General features: G+C 39.9%; 1 protein-coding gene across 4 annotated transcripts; it reads right to left on the bottom strand.

Annotated features, from left to right (window-relative positions):
* Positions 1–11,014: 11,014 nt before the first annotated feature.
* Positions 11,015–15,293, bottom strand: Znf32 (zinc finger protein 32). Of its 4 annotated transcripts, none has more exons than XM_046458446.1 (3): positions 15,189–15,293; positions 13,255–13,394; positions 11,015–11,944 (listed from the first exon to the last, which is right to left on the bottom strand). In XM_046458446.1, the coding sequence occupies exons 2-3, from the start codon at positions 13,322–13,324 to the stop codon at positions 11,193–11,195; spliced, it is 822 nt and encodes a 273-aa protein (XP_046314402.1). In that variant the 5' UTR covers positions 13,325–13,394; positions 15,189–15,293; the 3' UTR covers positions 11,015–11,192. The 4 variants fall into 4 exon arrangements, with proteins under 4 accessions (XP_046314402.1, XP_046314401.1, XP_046314403.1 ...); XM_046458445.2 differs by lacking the exon at positions 15,189–15,293 and adding an exon at positions 14,815–15,116; XM_046458447.2 differs by lacking the exon at positions 15,189–15,293 and adding an exon at positions 14,094–14,112.
* Between the last annotated feature and the right edge of the window lie 4,488 nt (positions 15,294–19,781).

Below are 19,781 nucleotides of genomic sequence, written 5' to 3'. Positions count from 1 at the left end.
GTATAAATGCCACATTTTTTTAATCCATTCATCTATTGAAGGGCATCTAGGTTGGTTCCACAGTCTTGCTATTGTGAATTGTGCTGCTATGAACATCGATGTAGCAGTGTCCCTGTAGCATGCTCTTTTTAGGTCTTTAGGGAATAGACCTAGAAGGGGAATAGCTGGGTCAAATGGTGGTTCCATTTCCAGCTTTCCAAGAAATCTCCATACTGCTTTCCAAATTGGCTGCACCAATTTGCAGTCCCATCAGCAATGTACAAGTGTACCCTTTTCCCCACATCCTCGCCAGCACTTGTTGTTGTTTGACTTCATAATGGCTGCCAATCTAACTGGAGTGAGATGGTATCTTAGGGTGGTTTTGATTTGCATTTCTCTGACTGCTAGAGATGGTGAGCATTTTTTCATGTACTTGTTGATTGATTGTATGTCCTCCTCTGAGAAGTGTCTGTTCAGGTCCTTGGCCCATTTGTTGATTGGGTTGTTTGTTCTCTTATTGTCTAATTTTTTGAGTTCTTTGTATACTCTGGATATTAGGGCTCTATCTGAAGTGTGAGGAGTAAAGATTTGTTCCCAGGATGTAGGCTCTCTATTTACCTCTCTTATTGTTTCTTTAGCTGAGAAAAAACTTTTTAGTTTGAGTAAGTCCCATTTGTTGATTCTAGTTATTAACTTTTGTGCTATGGGTGTCCTATTGAGGAATTTGGAGCCCGACCCCACAGTATGTAGATCGTAGCCAACTTTTTCTTCTATCAGATGGCTTGTCTCTGATTTGATATCAAGCTCCTTGATCCATTTTGAATTCACTTTTGTGCATGGCGAGAGAAAGGGATTCAGTTTCATTTTGTTGCATATGGATTTCCAGTTTTCCCAGCACCATTTGTTCTTCTTCTATTTCTCTCTTTAGGGTTCTATAGTTTTCATTGTATAAGTCTTTCACCTCTTTTGTTAGGTTGATTCCCAAGTATTTTATTTTTTTTGAAGATATTGTGAATGGAGTGGTTGTCCTCATTTCCATTTCAGAGGATTTGTCGCTGATATACAGGAATGCCTTTGATTTATGCGTGTTGATTTTATATCCTGCCACTTTGCTAAATTAATTTATTAGCTCTAATAGTTTCTTTGTAGACCCTTTTGGGTCTGCTAGGTATAGAATCATGTCATCTGCACTAGGAAAATAATGAAAAATAAAGTATTAACAAAAGAGCCCGCTGGGTAGCATGTGTCAGCTACTCTGGAGGTTCCACAGGGAGGAGCACTTGATCCCAGGAGTTCAAGACCAGTCTGGGCAACACAGAACAATAAAAATATTAACAAAGGAATTAAAATGATGTGTTGAAAAATATTTCCTCAGTACAAGAGAAGATGGTAAAGGATAAACAGCAGATTAAAAAAAAAAAAAAAGCAAGGTGCAACCAATATGGAAAGCAGTATGGAGATTCCTTGGAAAACTTGGAATGGAACCACCATTTGACCCAGCTATCTTACTCCTTATTTTATACCCAAAGGACTTAAAAATAGCATACTATAGTAATGCATTCATATCAATGTTTATAGCAGCACAATTCACAATAGCTAAATTGTGGAACCAACCTAGATGGCCTTCAGTAGATGAATGGATAAAGATACTGTGGTATATACATACAATGGGATATTACTCAGCATTAAAAGAATAAAATCAGGGCATTTGCAGGTAGATGGATGGAGTTGGAGAACATTATGCTAAGTGAAGTAAGCCAGTCTCAAAAAAAAAAAAAAAAAAAACCAAAAATCAAAAAACAAAAAACAAATGCCAAATGTCTTCTGTGATATGAGAATGGGAAGAATGGAGGAACTTTAGATAGGGCAAAAGGAAGGGATAAAAAGGGAGGGGGCAAGGGGTAGGACAGATGGTGGAATGAGATGGACATCATTACCCAAGTACATGTTTGAAGACATGAATGATGTAACTCTACTTTGTGTACAACCAGAGACATGAAAAATTGTGCTCTATATATTACTATGAATTGAAATGCATTCTGCTGTCATATATAACAAAAAAACCCACAAATTTTTAAAAAGATTGATTTTAGAAAGATTGAGTTACCTTAAGAAAAAAAAAAAGGCAAGACAGGAGCTGGGGTTATAACTCAGTGGTGAAGTGCTTGCCTAGCATGTACAAAGCTTGGGTTTGTTACAGATCTGGGGACTCTGGAAAACTGAGGCAGCTTAGTCCTTGTCCCAGATGCCAAGTCAATAAGGAGACATGATTTCGAAAAAAACACAAAAGTTTTATTGCTTTGCTAGCAAAAGAGAAACACAGAGGGCTTCTATCCCAGAATCTGTGATTCTGCCATCCTGGAAAACAGAGAGTTTTTAAAGAAGTGATTCATTTCAGGTATTCCCTGTGGAGTAGGGGCTTGTGATTCACTTGATAATTTGTGCCTTAGATCTTCTGCTGCCATCCCTGAAGTCTGAATTACTTGGTTTCTAAAGATAGATAACTTTTATCCTAGGATGGGAAAAGGGTAACCCTGCCTCCTTCCCACCCCTGCCAGATTAGGGAGGAAGAGGGTGAGAAGAGGAAAAGGAAACATGTTCATTTTAAAATAAGTCCCAGTGGCAGAGCAAGGGCTATTTTCAAAGCATGAGGTAAATTACTGTTACAGAAACTTTCCTGTAAATCATTTTCTTTCTTTCTTTTTTTTTTTTTTTTTTGTCGTGCTGGGAATTGAAACCAGGGCCTTTTTCATGTAAGGCAGGTGCTCTACCAACTGAGCTATATCCCTAGCTCTAATTCATTTTCCCTCACTACAGTATTAAGAATCATACCAAATTGAAAAGATGTGAATGAGTATCTAAAAAAAAATTAAAGGAAGACTATATACCTTTATTGCTATTCAGATTCCTTTGGAATAAGCAGAATTGCAGATGGATACTAATAGATATGGAAAATGACAAATCCCAAAATAATATGGTGTGGGAAGAAGGAATGTAGAGAAAAGCAGCACATTTATAGCATTGATACTTTCCCAGTGACAGAACAATCCCTAGAAAGGAAGCCAAAGCATTGATCCTTCCCCAAATAAATCTTTTCCCAATGACAGTAAGTACAATGGGATGCTGAAGGGACAGAGACAAACACTGAATGTTGACCCTAGACCCTCCACTCTTTCTCCAAGTAAAAATATTGTCCAGTAAAAACAAATTTTCAAGGTCGGGTTGTGGCTCAGTGGTAGAGCACTTGCCTAGCATGTGTGAGGCACTGGGTTTGATTCTCAGCACCATATATAAACAAACAAATAAAATCCATCAATAACTAATAAAATATTTAAAAAACAACAATAAAAACAAATAAAACAACACCAAAGTTCTCACAAACCTATTTCCTATTTCCTGAGTGCCCAAAACTGACCACTAACCCTAGACTCCTCTCCATCTTGCTCAGTAAGATAGACTCCAAATTCCTAAGTGCCCCCAAATGACAGCTCATTAATTAGGTCACCTCTCAGTATACCTATATAAGCTCAGTTCTCTACTTTGTTCAGGAGAGTGGGTTTCTACCAGGAGAGTGGGGCCATTCCCATGGATATAATTCTGTTCCTGAATAAAAATCTGTGAAGTTTGTATCTGACTGGGTATTTTTGTGCTAATAGATACAGTGGAATTTTTTTTTTTCTGATCATTGCTAGTGTCTGCTGTATGAGAAAGCCAGACTTAAATTTTTTTACTGTTTGCAGTGTTGGGGGTTTAACCCAGGACCTCATAGATGCTATGCAAGCACTGTACCATTGAGCTACAACCGTAACCCACAGACTTAAAATATTTTGACAACAAAAATTAAACAGTCTGTTCTGGGGCTGGGGGCCTGCCAGTTTGCGCTGGGGCAGCCACTACAGTCCTTGGATGCCAGTTCTTGTGAATATGCTGGAAAGAATTCAAGTGAAACACAGAGTAGTAAGCAAAAATTTAGTAGAGTAAGAAGCAAGGATAACGTACAGCATAGAAACTGTATTGACCACCTCCGAGAGAGGATGGTGTGTGTTTTTTTCCCTGCTTTTTGGTACCATTACAGAACTGGGGCCTTCTGAGAAATTGAGGAAATGTGAAAACCTCCACCCCCTTCAAACCCTGATTCTTGCCTTCAAGTCAGAAAGATTTCAGACACGTCACTCAGAGTAATAGAAATGGGTTCATTGAAAAGAAAATGGTGAGGGGACATTCATTCTCAAGGGAGAGAGTGGATCCTTTCAGAGAGGTAGAGGGGCAGTGTGCCTCTCCTACCCTCCAGTTTTATTGGGATCCCAGAGAAGTTTCCATAGAGTCCTGCCCAGGTCTGCCTCTTGACTTTTGACTGATAGCAAGATAACATTAGACTTTCAAATACCCAGTGCCATGACAATTCTAGGTCACGCTGGCCCAGGCTGACAGGTTCTAATTGGACTCTTAACCAGTTTCAAGATCTGGTCTGTGAAAAGGCATACAAAAGTTTCCCCCCTTTAGGGTAACTGTGTTTCTCTTTTTGACATTATTTTATGCCTGCATTTCTCCTGAAGATAATAGTTCCTGAGTAATGTTACATAACCTGTCCACTTAAGTCAGCCAGTACTGCAGGTAAATTGCTTCTTGGACAAGAAAGCATGTGGGGGTAATCAAAGGGGGAATATTTTATAGAACCATTCTGTTAATCTCATGTTCCCACCATTCACATCTATCTGTTCCCTAAGAGTTCTAGGGATTGAACCCAGGGGTGCTTAACTACTGAGCCACATCCCCAGCCCTTTTTATTTTTTGAGACAGGATCTCACTAAGTTGCTTAGTGCAACTAAGTTATTGTGGCTGGCTTTGAACTTCTAATTCTCCTGTCTTAGTCTCCTGAGCCACTGAGATTACAGGCATGCACCACCATCCCAGGCCTGTAAGCATTTTCATTAGAAAAGAAAAAAAGGTTTCAAATCAGTACATAACCTTCCACCCTAAGAAATTAGGAAAAGAGCAAATTAAATCCAAAGCAAGCAGAAGAAAGAAAATAAATATTAGGATGTAAATCATTGAAATAGAAAAAAGAAAAACAACAGAAAAAAAATCAATAAAACCAAAACTTGTTTCTTTGAAGAAATCAACAAAACCCACAAAACTTTTCAGAAATACAATTTAAAAGATCTAAGTAAAATAGTCATTCCACATAGATGGTCTTGAAGCTCAATATTTTAAGATTACGAAACTTTCTGAAATAATCAATAGATCCAATTCAATACCTATCACATTTCCATTAGGCCTTTTTTATACAACTGATGAACTGGTTCTAAAATTTATACAGAAAAGCTAAGAATCAAGAATAATAAAAATAGCCAGGTGTGGTGGAACACACCTAAAATCCTAGTGATTTGGGAGGTTGAAACAGGAGGATTGCAAATTCAAAAAGAATAGTAAATCTTGAAAAAGAAGAACTAAGAGAACTTATGCTTCTTGATTTCAGAGCTTTACTACAAAGCTGCATTATTCAAGACAGTGTGACCCTGGCAGACATGTAGACCAATCAAACAGAACTGAGATTCCAGAAATAAACCCTTACTTTTTTGGTCAGTAGCTATTTGACAAACGTGCCATGGCAAGTCAATGGGGCTGGGATAGATAGTCTTTTCCATAAATGATGCTGGAATAATTGAATATCCACACCACATGCATAAAAGATGAGTTTCGGGGATTGAACCCAGGAGCACTTTATTATACCCCAGCCCTTTTCTTTCTTTCTTTTTTTTAAATTTGAGACAAGTTCTAAATTGCTAAGGCAATTCTGCCTCAGCCTCTGGAGTCGATAGGATTACAGGCAGGTGCCACCCTGCTTGGCTCAATAAATCTATTTTAGAAAAATGACAGAGGTATAAGAGTTGAGGGTGTTTATAAGTGCATGGTTAAAATGAGCTTAAAATGTAATTTAAGGGCAGGGGTTGTGGCTCAGTTGTAGGGCACTCACCTAGCATGTGTGAGGCACTGGGTTTGATCCTCAGCACCACAAACTTAAAATAAAGTTATTTTGTCCATCTACAACTAAAAACTTAAAAAAAATGTAATTTAAGCTGCTAAGAAAAAGATAAATTTTCTTACCTTTTGAAATAGTGGGATAAATGAATTATATGAGAGAGCAGGCAAATTATTGGAGTTAACTTACTAGAGGGAGTTAGATGCAAAGATAAGAATTGATCAGAAAATGGGATGATTAAAATTGAGATATTGTTGAACTGATAATGAAAAACTTAAACCAGGCATGGTGGTTGGTGTCTGAAGTTCCAGCTACTTAGGAGATTGAGGTGGGAGGATCACTTGAGTACAGGAGTTCCAGCCTAGACAACATAGCTAGAATTTCAGAGGGGCGGGGAGGGAGAGAGCGCATGCAAATAAAAAAAAACTTAAAAATATGATTATGAATGGAGGCAATTGGTTCCGGCAGTATGGAAAGGAAAATCATTGGAAGTAGGAGGAAAAGTGATGAAGGGATCATTCATAAGTATCTCAACAGTTGTGAGTAGAGCTGCAGTGAGTGACAATGATATAGGAACTAAAATCTTCAAAGAGTGACCCAGGAGGTAGTAGATGACTGCTAGAAAGAGGAGACATTTATACAAGAGTGTTACAACAGGATATTCAAAGTTGGAGTTAAGAGACAAGGACAGAAAGAATCAGGTAGGGAAAAAAAAAAAGAAAGAATAAGGTAGAGTGAGAACAGATAATGGTTAGGATTATATGTTTATAGAGTCAAAAACCCAAGAAACAGTGCTGGGGATTTAGCTCAGTTGGTAGAGTGCTTGCCTAGCATGCACAAGGCCCTGGCTTCAATCCCCAGCACCATTAAAAAAAACCAAAACAAAAAACCAATATCCTGAGTGGTTATGGTAATGGTCAAATATGTTCTATTACATCTATAGTATGTGATGTATTTGATGTATTGTCATAGTAGCAATCTAGGAAGAAGTCAAAGCTAGTCAGCCTACTTTTCTGAGAACATAAAAGAAGATTGTGTAATTTATAAACAAATTTATTTTCTGGAGTCTGGGAAGTTCCAAGATTAAGATGCTGGCATCTGGTGGGGGCCTTCCTGCTGCATTTTATGACATGATGTGGCAGGAGGTTCCCCATGGAAAGAGAACAAGCATGCTAGCTCAGGTCTCTTTTTCTCTTCCTTGTCTCATAAAGCCACTAATTCCATCATGGAGGCCCCAACTTCATGATCTCATCTAAACCTCTTTTAAAATCTATAAATATATGGAGATTAAGTTTCCAACACATGAAATTTGGTACATATAGGAATACATTTGAACCATGGCATAATACAAACTGTAAAGGAAGCAGAATTGTGGAATGATTTACTTTTAATTAAAGGCTCTCTAGAAGTAAAGTGGGATTCAGAACTGCAGAAATAAAAGTCTTAATAACATCTGGACTGTACACATTTCATTCTGTTACTGTGTTCCTGATCCTATGGCAGTGACATCATAATGACCATGAATGCAAGTGAAGAAAAGTAATAACCAGTGACAGGGCCACAGACACTCTGGTTTTCGCTGTCTTGGTGGGTGGTCTGGTAAAAGAGTTTGGGAGAGGCTTGTGCTGATGATCAAAGGGAAGATTGAAGTGTTCATTTGAGTTATGTGGGACTTTTTGGTGCTATGGGTGATCTGTGCTCTTCCCTCTGACTTGAAGTAAAAATTAGGCCAGAAATCTTGTATTTATTTATTCACATTGACTATTTTTAAAAGTCTCTCTCTTTTTTTGATAGTTGTAGATGAACAGCATGCCTTTGTTTATTTTTTATGTGGTGCTAAGGATCAAACCCAGTATCTCACAAATGCTAAGCAAGTGCCCTGCCACTGAGATACAGCCCCAGCCGCTCACATTGACTTTTTGTCATCTATGGTGGCATTGAATCTTGAATGGAAAATTCAGCAATCAGGAATTGGGCATGGAAAAGGAGGATGTACTCTCTTGATGCTCTTTGTAAAGGGTAGGACATTCCAGGTTTCCCGATGATTTGAGATTTTTCTTTATGTTCTTTTGTCTTAAAAGGAGTTTTGGGTTGGACACAATATCTTTATTTATTTTTATGTGGTGCTGAGGATCAAACCCAGTGCCTCGCGCATGCCAGGCCAGTGGGCTACCACTTGAGACACATCCCCAGCCCCTTGAGTTTTGGTTGTTTGACTCCCAAAACTAGAGAATCTAATCAGTTTGGGAGTCAAATTATGTGTACTTGTTAAAACAGATTGCTGTCCCTTTTTTTCTGCCTCCCTGCATTTTCTGATGCAGTAGGTCTATCTGTGCCTGATAATTGGCATTTCTAACAAGTTTCCAGGTGATGCTGATGCCCTTGAACTGTAGTTGGAGTACCACTAGGTTACACTACATGAATTTCTTCAGAGTAATGTTTTTGATACTGTGGTAGACACATGGTAAGTGTAATGGGTTCACTTGTGTTCTTCAAAAAGTCCTATCTCCCAATACTTCAGAATGTTATCTATTTGTTAATAGTCTTTGCAGATTTAAGTAGTTAAAATGAGGCCAGAGTGGAATAGGATGGGCCCATAATCCAATGTGACTGGTGTCCATATAAAAAAAAGACACATAGAGGCACAGGCAGAGGGAGAACACCATGTGACTACATATGCAGAAAGAAAATGAAGTCTTGCAGCTGGTCAAGGAACATCAAAGATTTCCAGCAAACCAACCAAAGTTAAGAAGAAGCATGGAAGGATTCTGCCCAACAAGCTTCAGATGGTGCATGACCTTGAAGACATCCTGGATTTTGGATTCCTAGCCTCCATAACTGTCAGATGATAGGTTTTTGTTGTTTTTAAGGTGCCTAGTTTGTAATGCTTTGTTCTAGAAGCCCTTGAAAATGATTACACTAAAGTTACTCCCAATCTGTCATGCCCTTGTATAATCCTGAGTATGGGTAGAACCAACATTTCAAACTGACAGGGAATAGCAAATATGATTGAATGTCACTGCTATGATTAAGCTGTATCACATAAGACTATTCTTAGCATACTGGAAAGAGAAATTTTTTTCTGTTGGACTTAAAGAAGCAAACTGCCATGTGGTAGCTTAGAACATGAGATGGCCCTAGGACAAACTTCAGCCAGTAGCCAGTAAGATTGAGGGAGCCGCAATCCTATTACCACAAAGAAATGCATTCTGCTACTACATGAATGGGCTTATTGATTAGAGAGGACATTCTCTAGTCAATGGTGTGGATATGACACTGTGGGATCTCTTATGCAGTATTGATCAGATCTCAGCCAAGGCTATAGTAATCTGATGATTCTTCTGGGCTGAACATTTGCAGTAACTCATTCCTGTGGCTGGGAGTTGATGCTGGCTATCTATTGGGAGCTCAGCTCAATCTGTTGACTGCAGCACTTAATATGCACCTTGTGTACTATAGTGGTTTCTGAACCGTTCTTATAAGGTGGCTGATCCCCAAGAGCAAGTGTCCCAAGAGAACCCAGCAATTGTTTCAAAACTTTTAAGGGCTTTTCAGACCTGTCTTTGGAAGTGATATAGCATCACTTGTTGTTTCTATTGTTTGAAGCAGTCACCAGCCAATCCAGATAAAAGGAAGGTGATATCTACCCCATCTCTTCATGAATTAGTGTCAAAGAACCTGTGGGCAATATTTATATTTAAGAACTGACTCATTGTTATGGATATATATTTTACATATAATAAAATGCATAGTTCTCAAGTGTTGGTTTCAATGAATTTTAACAATTATACTCTTCCATATACCACCTGAAGTAAGGTATAGAACACTTTAAAAAATTCTTGTGTCTGTTCTAAATCATTCCCATTTTTTCATGTGAATATATATAAATGGAATTATATACTATATCTGCATGTATGTGTATTTAGGTTTTTTCACTCAACAATGGACTGAAATTCAGTCATAAGTTGCCAATATCAGATTTTTTTATTGCTATTGTTTTATTGTATGAGTATTAAACAGTTTGTTCATTCCCCACCTGTTGTTGGACATTTGTGTAATTTCTGGTGTGTGATTATCATAAATGAGGATATTATCACAATCTTGCATACATCTTCAAATTTTATCAGAATGTCTCTGGGAGTACTACTCTTTTAAAATAATCAAATCCATAATGCCCTTTGATTTCATTTACTTCTCTAGATCATAAAGATTTGCTATCATGAAATTTTGGCATTTAGAAGTCTAAATTCCTCACAAAACCAACTTCTCTACAACCTTCTTCAAATCTCATACACTAGAGGGAAAAAAATAAAGAGCAAATTATCTTTCCAAATTTATTTTCTGTGTGTAGAAGGAAAAGGATAGTATTGTTAGAAGAGTGAGATGTCATAACTGACTATAAATTGAAAGTCTAGGTTTAATAATAAGGACACTTATGTCCTTTCTAGGTGATCCTAACCCCAATATGTTGCTATTGTTGCCAAAGTGGCAGGGAGGATCATTATGTTTTTCAGAGAACAGAAGTCCCTTTAAGAGGGCATAATAATCAGTTCAGGATTCTTCAAAAGAGCACAGTTGTACTTGTCAGCTCTTTAGGATACCGGCAAATTATTACTGTTAGAAGTGGAGGACTGAAGGAAATCTTAATGTACAAACTCCAAACCTTTGTAGTCGTGGAAAGGAAACTTCTTTTGTAAGAAAAGGCTAAGGCTTCTGCTATGGACAGAGTGGTTTTTTAGACTAGGTTATTGGGGTAATGATTCATTATCCAGGTAATGAAATGTTCAAAGAGAATTCTTAATTAAATCTGCCCCTTGTGTTCCACCTACTGGTCTTGAATGCAAAACAATTATTAACTTGAATATGTAGAGAAGAAAATGACCTTGGGGTTGATTAGGGGCTGATATTTTTAAAGGCCGATGGTGTCAAACACAAATTTAAAATCTGTATCTACTATACTCAATCTCTAGTATGACTCTAGATTAATGAGGGTACCCTGGGAAATTAAGTCAAAATATGAAAAATTCATGACAAATTATGAAAAATGCATGATAATGATAAACAAGACATTTATTTTTCATACTCATTTGAGGATAAGGAAAAAAGTTTGTTTAACCTACTGGTTTTCCTGGAATGTTCTCCATTCATTCCATAGAATTGGATATGCAGCTCAGTAACAGAGGGTTTTGTACCCTTAATTCAGAAATAAAACTTCCTTTGAATAGAATGGTCAAAGGGTGAGCCTTTGTGAGCAGCTTCTCTGGTGCACAGCCAGACTTCCTCTCTGAGTGAAGCTTTTTCCACATTGACCACACAGATAGGGTGTCTCTCCTGTGTGGATTTTGCCATGCAGAATACAATTCCCCCTGGTGTGGAAACTCTTCCTGCACTGGGTACAGGCATAGGGTTTTAGACCTGTGTGGACTCTAATGTGAACAATTAAGCTTCCTTTCTGACTGAAAGCTTTTCCACACTGATCACATCTATAGGGCTTCTCACCACTGTGAACTCTTCGGTGAACAGCAAGGTTACTTTGATTCCTGAAGCTTCTTTGACAAATGGCACACTCATAGGGTTTCTGTCCAGTGTGGAGTCTCTCATGGACGGCCAGACTACCACGCTGACTAAAGCTTTTCCCACACTCCTTGCACTGATAAGGCTTCTCTCCCGTGTGTATTCGCTGATGTGTAACAAGATTGCCTTTGGCCCTGAAGCTTTTTCCACAATGGGTACACTCAAAGGGCTTCTGACCAGTGTGAATTCTCTCATGTAATGTTAGACTACCTTTTTGCCTGAAGGACTTTCCACATTCTTGGCACTCATAGACCTTCTGTCTCACCCCAGGTGAATCTTCCGGTAGTGTCTTAGAATCTGGGGATTTTTGTTCCAGCTTCTCTCTTCTGAAAGAATTCTGGAAATCCCAGCTTGAGGATCCTGTGGCCTCAGAGTGATCATATTTGTGGTGAGCTTCTGTCATCACATCTGATAAAATGAGAGGGAAGTCATGTAAGAGGTACCAATATGCTGAGTGAGAAGAATATGGAAAATAGAAACACAATCGTTTGAGTGCTTATTAAGTGCCAGGCATTAGACTATGAACTTTGCATAGATAATTTAATCCTGGAATAATTTAATCCTATGGGATTGCTACAGATCAGGAAAAGAGAGCATAGGGAGGTTGTCAAGACCATGTAGCTAAATAAGTTAGAGGTGGGTTTCAAACACTGGAATACTCCATAGCTGTGTATTGCCTCTACATTTAATTTAGTCTTCCAAATAATCTTGTGAGGTAGACACAATTACCTCTATTTTGTAGGTAAGAAAATAGGCTCTGAAAATCAAGGAAAACATACAGGATCTCACAAGAGCCCTGTACTCAAGCTTTATCTGATTCCTAAACAGGTGTGGTTCCAGGATGTAAAGGGTCTAAAGCTTTAAAACTTTAGAGGTACCCCTTTAAAAAAAAGTACAAAATTGGGCAAAGGGTCCTGAAGAGACCAATGCAAGCAAGGGCTCCGGACACACAAGCTGTATTAGTTCTATGAAAAGTCAACCCAATTCCACCCTATTCCTTAAGTTTGCTCTTAAGAGTGGAGTAAGCGCTATGACCTTAGAAAATATGTAGCACAATCCTAGATTTTATACGTCTATTGTCTTTAATACCTGCAACTGTACAAGTCAGAACTCATTGTTCCATTTTACAGATGAAGGCCTGGAGCTTAAGGAAGTTAAGTAACTTATCTGATATTAAAATATAGTCAGGAAATTATAGAATCTAACAAATTCCTTCCTTTAAAATCTATACTATTTTTAGTTTATTTAAGCTATGGTGGAACTAAAATAAATTTTGGTTTGGAAGTTATTCTCAAACTTCATATGTAGGTATCAATAATATTTTCCAATACTGCCCTGTATCTGAGCCTCTTATGTGCTTTAAATATGGATCCATTCATCACTGTTTTTTTTTTCCCCTATGGAAAATTTCTCCTTATTTCCTGCTTTATTCTTATCCAGTGATAGTGCTGACAGTTAAAGGTGCTCACTCATTCTGATATTACTTCGAGTCTACCTCCATGTCTAGACTGTTCTCTTGCTCTGTTCTGACTATTTCTATGCATGCGAGGGCTAGCATAGCCCTCTAGCTTGCAGGCTTTTTCTGTAACCCCTAGGAATAGTGAGCTCCATCAAAGGAACGTCTCCTCTGCTTCCTCAGACTGAGGACCAGTGCTGAGGACATGGACTCTGAGTATCTGTGTTCAGAAGACATCCCAGCCACCAGCGGACTCACTCACTGAAAAATGCTACATTCTGGGCATATCTTCCATGACAGTCCAGCAGGGTAGCTGTTGGAAATCCAAACATGTCCACTCCTGCTCTATAATCTTAATCACCACCTCTTCATATAATTCTTCCATGGGCTGTTCCTGAGCACCTAAGGAGGGAAAAACAAAAACAAAACAACAAACAGAAAAAGGCAGAATTTTTAAGTGCGAAGGATAAACAGGAACTGAGTAGAAAAAGGACATTTTGATTGCTCGATATAACATAATCATATATAATGTCACTGTAAAATGCGTTCAAAGACAAAAGGATAACACAGACATGAGTCTAGAAGGAAATAGGAGGCAGGAAAGCAAAGAACACAAATATATATATTTTTTCCCCATTTAATGGTCACTCCTGTTTGTATTTTGATTTTGGCATGAGAATGGGATCTTCCATTTCCTAACTGCTGCCTGTTATTTTCTAAGCCCCAAAGAATTCAGAATCCTAAAAAAACATTTCAGCTTTCATAACTGGCTCCTGTCCAGTTTCTCTTAGATTATAAGAACCAAATAAGGGATTTCATGTTACCTTTGAACAATTCTTAGGAAGTTCTAGACCCAGGCCCACCCCTCTCCTGCTCTACTTTTTCCCTTTTGGAATATTCCTTCTAACTTCAGGACCCTAATTTCTGAACTGTTATACTTTATTTATGTAATGGTTTAATGTATAATCTTTGTTTCTCTAATATGTCCTATCCTGATTTAAGGAATTAGTATTATGATACTACAATTCTTTGTCTTGTTAACCTGGGCATTCTTGACAACTGCATATTTAGCTATATGTTGTGATGACTAGGAACTCTTACTTGGAGGATGCACTTCCAACTTGTTCAAAGTGCCAGCAAATTCACTTGAGAGTTCAAGGTATTACTGATCAACAACTGCACATCCACCAAGAGTCACTGGAAAACTACATGGTACCTGCTGCATGGGGATGGACTCTTGTTATTGAGGACTCCAGGAAATAGGCTTTAGTCAGATCAAGTGGGTAGAACCTACAACTCTCCATCTCCACGTCCTGTGAGGTCTTCAACAAATAACAATTCAGTTGTGTCTCCAGAACCTTCTTGGTTAATAAGGGGGTAATTGTCATTGTCCTCTCTCTGAAGAATCAAATTCTAGAAGAAACTGGTTTTATAACAGAATACACTGCTTTTCCTATCAGAAATGCATAGAATCCTTTGAAAAAGGCTCAGAATTAGGTCCCTAGAAACTGGGACTTTTGCCTTCGCTTCCTCAGTGTTTGACCTGGGCAAATAACCAATCTGCTCTGACTCCATTACCTCATTTACTGAACAGATTAATATCCTTCTTATCAAGTAGCTCCTGGGAGAACAGAAGAGCTAAATGTTAGATCTCTAACTGGGTCTACAGATTTAAGGCCTAAGATATAGAGTTCTCATCTGGGGGGCCTCTTGGGGTAGAGTTCCAGAATTAGTAGCTTGTGTGTGTGTGTGTGTGTGTGTGTGCGCACACCCAACTCCAGTTTATCTTTTCCCTATTTTCCACCCAGAAGGGTCTCCTCACCTCCCTAGGGGCCCGTGTCTTCTTCCGGTCCCTCTATGGAACCCTCACGGCGGGTGTGCACCTGCCTGTATCCCTTCCCTCTGCAGAATGCTGTGCCTTCGCAAACGCCTAGCCCTGCCGACACCGCAGTCCTAGGGGCCCAGCTACGCGCTGCAGACCCTCCCCGCCTGCCGCAGGCCCCCAGGCCCGCCCCGCGTCCTGGACTCAGCCTCCTGCTTCCAGCCCAGTGGACGCTTCTCTGTGGGCCGCGGGCCGCGGGCCGCTACCCTCAGGGCCCGGCCTGCTCACGGCCGCGCGGAGGGCCCAGGGGCGGCGGCCTGACAGCGCGGCCCCGCCTCGCCCGGGCGCATGGACCCGACCGCGGCCTCACTCACCGCAGCGGCGCGCGCCCGCAGATAGACAAAGGCCGGCGCTAAGCCCGCTTCAGCAGCGCCGCGCGGCGGCCGGACCACAGCTCCCAGGAGCCCGCGCGCGGCCCGGGGCACTGTGGGAAGCGTAGTCTGCGGCGCGCGAGACCTGAGGTGGGAGCGGCGTGGGGTGAAAGTGCGCCCTGGGGTGAACGCGGCGTGGGACCCCCCCTTAGGCTAGGAAGCCCGGCACATAGGAAACCCTCTTGGCAGGGTTTCGAGAGAGGAAAAGTCCTGGGGCGAAGCAGGTGATTAAGCCTCTGGTTCTCAGAAGTTATATGTTGAGTCACTGCGTGGGCAAAGATTTAAGTGTTCTGTCATTGGGTGTCTGAAACCGGAGTAGCGTTTAAAATGTAGAAAAATTTGGAACACACTTCCGATCCATTTAATAAGAATTCTTACTAGGAATAAAGGGTGAGATACCATCAGGCAGCGGATTGTCTTGAATTCCGTGTAGACGCCACCACTGACGAGCTTTGGGATTCTGGGTACGGTGGGAAGCTGGGGCGCAGAGCCTGGAGGATGCATCTGGGCATGGCCGGCGACCTCGCGTCTTGAGGGCAAAGAGTAGAACTTCTTGAATGCAGAACAAATACGTGGACCTAAGGATTACGGAGAGAAAAAACTATTTCCTAGAGTAACAACTCAAATCTTTCTTCTTAAATAAAGATGTGACTGAAGAATTGAGAATTATAAATCCTGAAAATGATTCAGCACCTGGGGCAGGAACCCTTTTTCACGGGGCTTCTCTGAAGAAAGACAAGAACACAGGCAGCCAAGTCCTTGGCCTTGGGAGGGTACATGGTTGTTTGTGAACATCCCATGATATAAAGGCTCTATAAAATGCTTTAAGCCGCCTTCGAATATACTTTTACAAGATCCTGGCTTCCTCTTGGAGCACTCTTTCATGGTGAACTGTACTGCTCTGGGGAACCCTGCCTCCACAATACTCACTCAGTCTTCTTTTTCTCTTTTTTAATTATTATTATTATTTTTTTAGTTGTAGATGGACACAATATCTATTTATTTTTATGGGGTGCTGAGGATTGAACCTAGGGCCTCACACATGCGAGGCAGGTGCTCTACCACTGAGCTACGGCCCCAGTCCCACACTCAGTATTCTTTTCTATCCTGTTGAATGCAGGGCTTCACAGGAACTCTTCCTGTTACTATGAGCTTGTTCTCTACTCCAAAGCCACATATCAATTAGACAAAAGAAATATTTAATTTCACAAATATGCTTTTGTGTTATGGAAATAATGCTGATTCCTAAATGTTATTAATATTGCTAATGAATCATTTTATTCAACATTGAGTTGAGTCCATTTTAAGTGTCAGGTGCTGTGCTAAGTGCTGGAAACACAAATGGGAGCAAGACATCCTCTCTGCTTTTTCGAGAGGGTACTGACATTGTAGACAGAACAGAAACACACCACCTTCCTCAAACTCTGGTCAGAATCCAATTCCAAGCTGCTACTGCCCAGAAGCTCACCATTCCTGGAGGGCACCTCAGCAGCACTGCAAAGATTCCTGGATTGCCTCCTTCACAATCACCTCTCTTTCTGTTATTTCTGGAGCAGCCACAAACAGACATTACTATTCTCCAAAGCCCAGTCTTTGTGTCTGTTGAGGTAGTCCTGTGTAATTGCTCTCCATTCCCCAGAGCTCTGTGTGGGTGAGGATTCATGTGCCCTCTAGGAATGTTTCCCCTGCTGATAAATAGCACCAAGTATCTTTTGTTTTTTAAATGTTTATTTTTTAGTTGTAGTTGGACACAATATCTTTTTTTAAATTTATTTTTTACATGTGGTGCTGAGGATTGAACCCAGGGCCTCACACTGCTAGGTGAACACAACAACCCCAATCCAGCATCAAGTATCTTGAAGTCACTCCAGTTATATTGGTCCCATTGAAGCCAAGACCAGCTGTAGGAGTAGGACAAGTTTCAGATACTGCGATGAAGGTAGATGCCAAGTATTTGGTGGGAAAAGGTGGCTCTGAAGTGGAACTATAGTCATGTTTCTCTCCTAAATCTACAAAAATTTCCTTAAGTGGTCTCAGGAAAGTGGATACATTGAATGGAAAGTGGGGAAAAGAGTGGCTAGGACTGGAGTTGATGAGATTCAGATGAGACCCAGATCTCCCTAGATAGACACCAGTCTTTGCCAAGTTCCTAAATGGGACCAGGTCCTCAGTCACAACCCACATTTGAAGGCAATTAGCAGGAAGGAGGGTGTTCAGTGAGGGCTAAAGGAAAATCCTATCAGCAGTGTAGGGTTGAAAGCTTGTCACAAAATTATTCCTCAAACTTCACAGCCATTTCAAAATGTTAGGGGAAGGAAAAATAATTCAATAAATGGTGGTATGACAGAAGTCCAGCCATTTGCAGGGAAAAGTAAAGTTAAATGTTTACTTAATTACTATACCAATATAAGATATGGAAAATGACAAACCACAAAATAGTGTGGCCTGGGAAGAGGGAGTGAGGAAGAAGGTAACACTGATTACATTGATCATTTCCCAATATGTTCTTTCCCAGTGGCAAGACAATCCCTGGGGAGGAAATATCCATCAAGCCTAGAATGACAGCCTCTGGGAGGAGGCCAAAGCATTGATCCTTCCCAAAATAAATCCTTTCCCAGTGACAGTGCAATGGGACCCTGGAGGGAAAGAGATAAATACTGACCACTGACCCCAGACCCTCCATTTTCTCCAAGTCAAAATATTACCCAGTAAAAACAAATCTCAAGTTCTCACAACATTGCCCAGTAAAAAACAAATCTCTTTTCTGAGTGCTCAAACTGACATGCTCTGTCAATAATTAAGTCATCTCCCAGTGTAACCATATAAGCCAGACTTCCCCTTTGGCCAGCAGCTCATTTCCTACTAGGAAAGTGGGTCCATCACATGTATGATTTCATTGCTGAATAAAAGCTGTGCTGATCTGTGAAGTTTGCACCCAGCTTGGTCATTTTATGCTAACACCAAGATAACCTCCAGATGGATTAAATGTAGATTGTGAGACACAGATCCATAAAAGGCTCAGAAATACAGATGGATTATTGGTTTTATAATCTTGGCATAGAAAGTCTTTCCTAACCATGGTAATGAAGGCAGAAATAGTGCAAAAAAGATTACTCTGTGTGGGTAAAATATCACCATGAAGTTAACATGTGAAAAGCTAGGAAAATATTAGCAATTATCACACAAATCAATAAGAAAAAACATTTAAATAGAAATGCAGCCAAGCACAACTCTCCCTCCCTCTCTCCCTATTTCTCTCTCTCTCTCTCTCTCTCTCTCTCTCTCTCTCACACACACACACACACACACAATTAAAAGAAAAATATTCAAGATTTAGATTGATATTCATTTTAAAATTGAAACAAAAGTTTCCCTCTAACTATTGAATGGCAAAAACTGCAAAGGGGAGTTAAAAATGGATATTTTTTCCAAGTGTAAAATTGAGACAATTATTCTGATTAAACATTTAGACATATGTATAGTAAGTCTCAAATGTATACATACTACTATTAGAAATGTTTTCCTTGGCAGGAAAAATCAGATAATTATATCCTAAATGCAGAATGAAAGCTGTAGTGTCCAGGTTTCTGAGGTGAATTTCTGGCTTTGGAAAGATTCTTGGTTCCTTTGAAGGAAGTAACTGCCCCTGAAACTTCCATGAGATGGCCAAGCTCAAGGGAAGCTCAAGCTTCACTGCTATATTAGTTCTGAACCAAGCAATGGGGTCTAGAGTGATAGAATGAGCATTTGACCCTCTGGAAGAGTTTATAAGAACAATTTCTGAGTTTATACCAGTCCTTGCTAGAAATGTAAGCTTCTGAAGACATCTGTTAATAACTGTGCTTATCTCCTTACCTTGCAGCTACTGTGTACATTCACTGAACTAACCAGTCTTCTCATAGCTTCCAAACCCTCAGCCTACTCTGTTTATCATAGAGGCCAATACTTGGGAGAAAGTTGACCATCTCTCAGGTACTCCCAATCCCTGCCCAGTCCTCTGGTCAGTGATCAGGCCTGAGAAGCTGGATCCAGGAGGATAAAGAAATCTGTGTATTTCTCTGAAAAGACAGTTGAACCCTGTGCTAGAGCCATCCAGATGTATCTTGAGTTTTCAACTATTTCTCAGGGCCTGAAATCACATTAGTCTCTCCTTGGACAAAATGAAGCTGCCTCTGTTCTTTTGTCTTCTGTTTACTCTATTACCTGATTTACAAATTCAGGATACTATGAATTTGGACTTCATGAGTCTAGGATGAACATTATTGATTTATCCCTTCAGAATTCCTACACCATTCAAATGAAAATCATTCCTCCTTATGAAAGCTATTTGTGCATGTTTCAGATATCTATCTATCCATCTATCTATCTATCTATCTATCTATATACCTACCTACCTATCTATCTATTTATTTAGTTTTTGGTACCAAAGATTGAACTCAGGGGCATTTGACCACTGAGCCACATCCTCAGCCCTATTTTGTATTTTATTTAGAGACAGGGTCCCACTGAGTTGCTTAGTGCCTCACTATTGCTGAG

Source organism: Marmota monax, unplaced genomic scaffold (genome assembly GCF_021218885.2).
Source record: "Marmota monax isolate L192 unplaced genomic scaffold, Marmota_monax_Labrador192_F-V1.1 WCK01_AAM20220418_F8-fsc00161, whole genome shotgun sequence".
NCBI classification, from domain to species: Eukaryota; Metazoa; Chordata; class Mammalia; order Rodentia; family Sciuridae; genus Marmota; species Marmota monax.
Note: the sequence above shows the minus strand (reverse complement) of the source record. Positions and strands in the feature narration are given on the sequence as shown.

Excerpts from the sequence above, each read along its gene's own strand:
- Znf32 (XM_046458446.1), bottom strand. The coding sequence starts at position 13,324 with ATGTTTGGATTTCCAACAGCTACCCTGCTGGACTGTCATGGAAGATAT. Across the intron at positions 11,945-13,254 it reads CCAGAATGTAGCATTTTTCA|ATGTGATGACAGAAGCTCAC; the intron begins GTGAGTGAGTCC and ends TCATTTTATCAG.